Consider the following 4,895-nt stretch of genomic DNA (forward strand, 5'->3'; position numbering starts at 1 on the left):
TTAACATCCCTTTTCTAAACACCAGCTACTTCAGCTTTGGGATGTCAACCTTGTTACTGTGTGGCTTGCTGTTTTGGCCCATCTGTGTCTCCCAGTCCTCCCGAAGCTGCAGTTCCAACAGGAATCTCACATAGCCCCTCTGCTCAACCTACTTTGTGAGCAGCCACTGAAAAGAGGAAGCTGTTGCCATAGCCTTCTTAGGTTCTGAGCTACAAGGAAGCAGCAGCATCTGTCATGCCAACGGTCTCCAATAATCATCCACACTGCACAGAATTCAGTCCCTTGCACTGAGATATTAAGATGGGGTAAAGAGCAGTGGCTGGGAGCTACTGCAGCAGGGCTGCCCCTGGGAAGGTAAACCAGGTGGGAGGAGGGGCTTGCAAAACACAAGGGAGGCCGGCTGTGTAAGAAAACTAGAACCAACTGTATGTGTGTGTGTGTGTGTGTGTGTGTGTGTGTGTACACACTGATGTGCAGGTATGGTGCATACCCGCAAGGACTTGAACACGAGCCTTGGATTCTCGCAGAGGTTTTTGCTGGTGCTCTACCACTTAAACCATACTCTTCACATCCAGTGTTTCCCTAACTAATTACAGATAAAAGAGTGCTGAGAAATTGTCTGCCTGGGCTGGCTTAGAATTCTGATTTTCAAATCTCAGCATCCGAAGTAAATAGGATGAGAGAACCCGATGTTTTTGTTTTCTTGAGACAGGCCTTGCTACATAGTGCACACTGTCCTCAAACTCAACATCCTCCTGCTTCTGTTTCCCAAATGCTGGGGTTGCAAACATGTAGCAACACACCTGGCTGAGTCATTCCTTTCTACTTAACTTATTTTTAGTGCTAGGGGTGGGGCCCAGCACTGAGCTCCAGGAACACTCCCAGCCCCTTTCCTGTATATTCCCAATGAACCATACATTATTTTTCAGATAACAAAAAATGAAAACAGGACCGGGAGTCTGGCCTGGTGATATGGTGCTTGCCTAGCATGTATGAAGCCCCAGGTTCGATTCCTTGGTACCATATACATACAAAAAAGCCAGAAGTGGTGCTGAGGCTCAAGTGTAGAGTTCTAGCCTTGAGAAAGTCCAAGGACAGTGCTCAGGCCCTGAACGCAAGGGTCAGGACTGGGAAAATAATCAAAATGGGTAGGGAGACTAATGGTAAAGAGAAGGTATTAAGGATCCCTATGCTGCCACAAACTCACCATATGGCCAGAGTTAGGAGACACTGAAGCAGCCCAGGACTCTTGTAAGGGTACTGCATGGATACTCTACCATGTAAGAAGCTGGGCTGTGTCACCGCCTGATTCCCACACCAAATCAGAGACTAGGCCCCATTTCTACCTAGGTGTCTGCTTTCCATATGCCAGCTCCTCTGCCTGCCTTTCTTTTTATGGCAGCTGAGGTTGGGCACTGTCAACTTTCTCTGGTGCAAATACCTAATACTGTACTTATAGTTTTGCCTCTTTCCCAAGTGGGCTGTCTGTCCATACTCTGTTGTATGGTAATTTTCTAATAGTTGTAGATACTTTGAGGAGCGAGTTCGAATAAAATCCACAAACAACATACAGGTGGCAACAGATTCCTTCCCTAATAACAGAGCAAAAATGAAGAATTCATCAGACAAGGCCATCCAGAAACCCTCCCAACTCAAGACCAAAGACCAGAGAGTCCTTATGCTCCAGGAGCCCAACCTTCCCCCAGCATGAAGAACCAACAAATTAAAAATAAACGTTTTCTTTTTTATTGTGTGTTCATGAAAACAAAGTCAGGCCTTTGGTTATCACCCCCCCACACACACACACACAAAGTAACAACAAATGGAAGGCACCCCCCACAACAAAGTAACAACAACCAAAAGGCATGCATGACAATATCAACAACAACAACAACAGCAACAGCAGCAGCAGCAGCAGCAGCAGCAGCAACATCAACAACAACCATGTTGTCCTCTAAAGGAGCAAGGTCTTGCCCTCTTGGGCCCTACGGGTTAGAGGCAAGCAGTGCTGGGAGGTTCGGAGGAAGGTATGCCCACACCCATCTGGCCATGGAAGGCCTAAGTGTGCTGCTTCCCTGGCAGGGTGAAGTGTGTGTTGAGGGGAGCATTTTTCTGGGCCAGGCCCTGCACCCCCAAGCTAGAACCCACAGAAAAGCCCCCCCCAGCAAACACTGCTAAGGCAGTCAGGATGTGTGAGATGAACTGGCTGTGAAGCCAGTCCCCTCAGGGATCCATCCAGAAGGGGTTCCCTTCCTCAGCCTGCATGTTATAGTAAACAAAGAGCAGAAAGGCGGCAAAGAGCAGGAAAAGCAACAGCTGGCCCCACAGAGGGACCTGGCGATCATGACCAATGGCAGCCACAGGAGCCTGCTTTTCTGGGCGGATGGCACGTCTGGTGAGCCATGAAGAGGAAGATGAAGATGCAGATACAGGAGGGGTGGAGGATGTAGGGTAATAGGACAAGCCCAGAGAGCTCCTGGAGACATTGGATACGGGGCGGTAGTGTGCGATGCTCTGGTAGGCACTGTCCCGCCCATACACGGGGCGTTCCCTGAAGCGAAAGAAGGGAGCAGGTGGGCAGGACTGCCTGGGCTGAGAACCTGCCCTGCCTGTGCCGTGCACCTTCCCACTACTCACCTATCCTTGCCCTCCTCTTCAGAAAGAGAGAACATGTCATTGCGCACCTGCAGGATAGAGTTTGGGTTAAGGAAACTGAATGGCAGGATTTGAATGGCCCTGTTATATCCCTGACTATAAATGTGTCTGGCCATTCCACTCTGGCTAAGGCTGTGAGTCCTGCCCCCCTGCAGAACCATCTAGGGTTCCTGGACTTTTTCCTGTGGGACCTTAGGTATTTAATGACTGTACAAGTACCCTCCTCCTTCTTCTCCCAGAGTTGTCCAAACAAAAATTTTAGACCATCACATACAACCTGCCTTGTACTTCAATCAACCTCCTCTGTTATAATGAAGTAAGGTTTGTGTGTAGGAGCCACCATTTGCAAGCAGCATATGTAAATCCGGCAACTGTGGATTCACACAAGCCAGGTATGATCCCCTTGGGTTGCACCCAAGGTTTTCCTGACCGACAGCTCACCTGGTGGTGTAAGGTGTCACTATCAGAGAGTGAAGTGGTTGGGCGGAAGCCTTTAGACATGCCCACAGATTCAGGTTCTCCGTAAGTCTTGGTGGTCAAATAACTCTCCTCATAGTAGTCATCATTATAACCTTGGAAAGAGGGCCCACGTGAGTTAGTGGTATCCCCCACCTGGTGCCCGCCCTGTTTGGGGGCCTGTGCCAGGGTCCCTGATGGATTGGAGTGAAATGTGCCCATCCCATCCGTGCCTTACCCTTGCTCTGATAAAGTAAGGCATCCTCTTTCTTGGGCAGATCATACATATCTGAGTCCACGGATGCTGAATCTGAGTCTGAATTGAAAGATTGAAACGGGACAGGAGTATTTGCCCCTCCAGGTTTCTCTTCCCTTCTCACTAATGCCCACCTTGGCTAGTGCCCCTGCCACACCCTCGAGACCCCATCCTCCCAGTTGTCTGAACCCCATCTCCACCAGTGGCCAGGAAGAGCTGTGGTGTGGAGGTCTCACCCGAGAACCGATAGGAGAATGAAGATGAGTTAGGTGGTGAGAGCCTTCGCCTCTGGGTCTCATACTCGAAGATTTTCTTTTCGTAAAGCTTTCGAGTAGAACCTGGCAGACAGAGGGCAATTAGGGTGGGGGACAGGAAGATCACGCAGAGAAACAGGCTAGGGAACCCGGGGGCGGGGGGGGGGGGGGGATCACTCTGCGCGCCGTCGGCTTCCGCTCACCCACGACAGGCCCGTGCGGGATGTTATACTGGCGCAGCACTGCTGCCAGCTCGGTGTCTGACAGAACAGCGTAGTCGTCCATGGCAGGCGCCGCTGGCACTGGGAGATGAGTGGTGCAGGCGTGGAGATGGCCTGGGCCTGATGACACACGGGCCCAAGCAACCACGGCTTCGGAGCGCGGCAGGAGCAGCACCTCGGGAGCGGGCACGCCTGGGTCACCCCTGCGTCATATTCACGTCACGGCCGCGGAATCAGGAGGCTGCGCGCGCTATGCGGGGCGGAGCCAAACTCTGGGACAAGCCGGTACAGACCGGTCTGGCAGAGCAGGTGGGGCCCCGCGTGGGGGCTGTGGAGTGGTTGACTGGGGAGTCCAAAAGTCCCAGTGGTTCTGGATTGGCTGCAAGCGGAAAAGAGGCGGAGCCTGCAGGGAAGGCCGGGCAGTGCAGACCCACACAGAACTGGAGAGATGGGGTGGCCTGGGAGATGAGGCGTCTCACGCTGGTACGTTGAGGCTTAGACGTGCGACTGGGGTACGAGCTGAACCGGCGAGAACCGGCCGGGAGTTGGCAGCCGGACGGTTTGAATACTTGGAGTGGTTCGCATCCATGTGTTATTTTAGGTTTCTCAGCCTCCCTTTAGTCAGCAGCAGTGGGAAGGACACATTACTAAGAGCGCCTGCGCCAACACACAGACCCCTACGCGGCCCCCCGCACATCCCTCCACCACAGCCAGCCAGTTCTGACAGTCCTGGCCCACCGCCTCGCCCCCCACCACACTGTAGGAAATGGGGAACCGGGCCAAGAGGCCTTCAAAGGGGTCCAGGGTGTGCCGAGGGGCACGGGCCATGGACACTCTGCATGCGCATGACGTGTGTTTATCCACTTGGAGCCATGAGGGCACTTCTGGGGGCTTGTCCAGGCAGAATAGCCACTGAGTCCAGAATAACATAGGACATAGATAGGCAAGTGGGGGATGGAGAACCGTGCGAGTTTGCCAAGGCTCGCTGATAATTCCTGACTGTGGCTAACAGTTGATGAAGAAGGCCTTGACCAGAAAAGGACTGTCGTGGGA

The 4,895-nt window shown here is 52.5% G+C and overlaps 1 protein-coding gene across 1 annotated transcript; it reads right to left on the reverse strand.

Moving 5' to 3' along the window:
• Nucleotides 1-1,794: 1,794 nt before the first annotated feature.
• Nucleotides 1,795-4,043, reverse strand: Emd (emerin). The gene is made up of 6 exons (XM_090326990.1): nt 3,825-4,043; nt 3,604-3,705; nt 3,350-3,427; nt 3,097-3,227; nt 2,638-2,684; nt 1,795-2,551 (listed from the first exon to the last, which is right to left on the reverse strand). The coding sequence occupies exons 1-6, from the start codon at nt 3,904-3,906 to the stop codon at nt 2,224-2,226; spliced, it is 768 nt and encodes a 255-aa protein (XP_090183116.1). The 5' UTR covers nt 3,907-4,043; the 3' UTR covers nt 1,795-2,223.
• Nucleotides 4,044-4,895: the final 852 nt, after the last annotated feature.

The sequence above is a fragment of the Megascapheus bottae genome, chromosome X (assembly GCF_031878675.1).
Source record: "Megascapheus bottae isolate mThoBot1 chromosome X, mThoBot2.hap1, whole genome shotgun sequence".
NCBI lineage: Eukaryota > Metazoa > Chordata > Mammalia > Rodentia > Geomyidae > Megascapheus > Megascapheus bottae.

Coding starts and splice junctions, on each gene's coding strand:
- Emd (XM_090326990.1), bottom strand. CDS start 3,906: ATGGACGACTACGCTGTTCTGTCAGACACCGAGCTGGCAGCAGTGCTG. Junction 3,228..3,349: donor CTTACTTTATCAGAGCAAGG/GTAAGGCACGGA, acceptor CCTCTTTCCAAG/GTTATAATGATGACTACTAT. Junction 2,552..2,637: donor GAAGAGGAGGGCAAGGATAG/GTGAGTAGTGGG, acceptor CTTTCGCTTCAG/GGAACGCCCCGTGTATGGGC.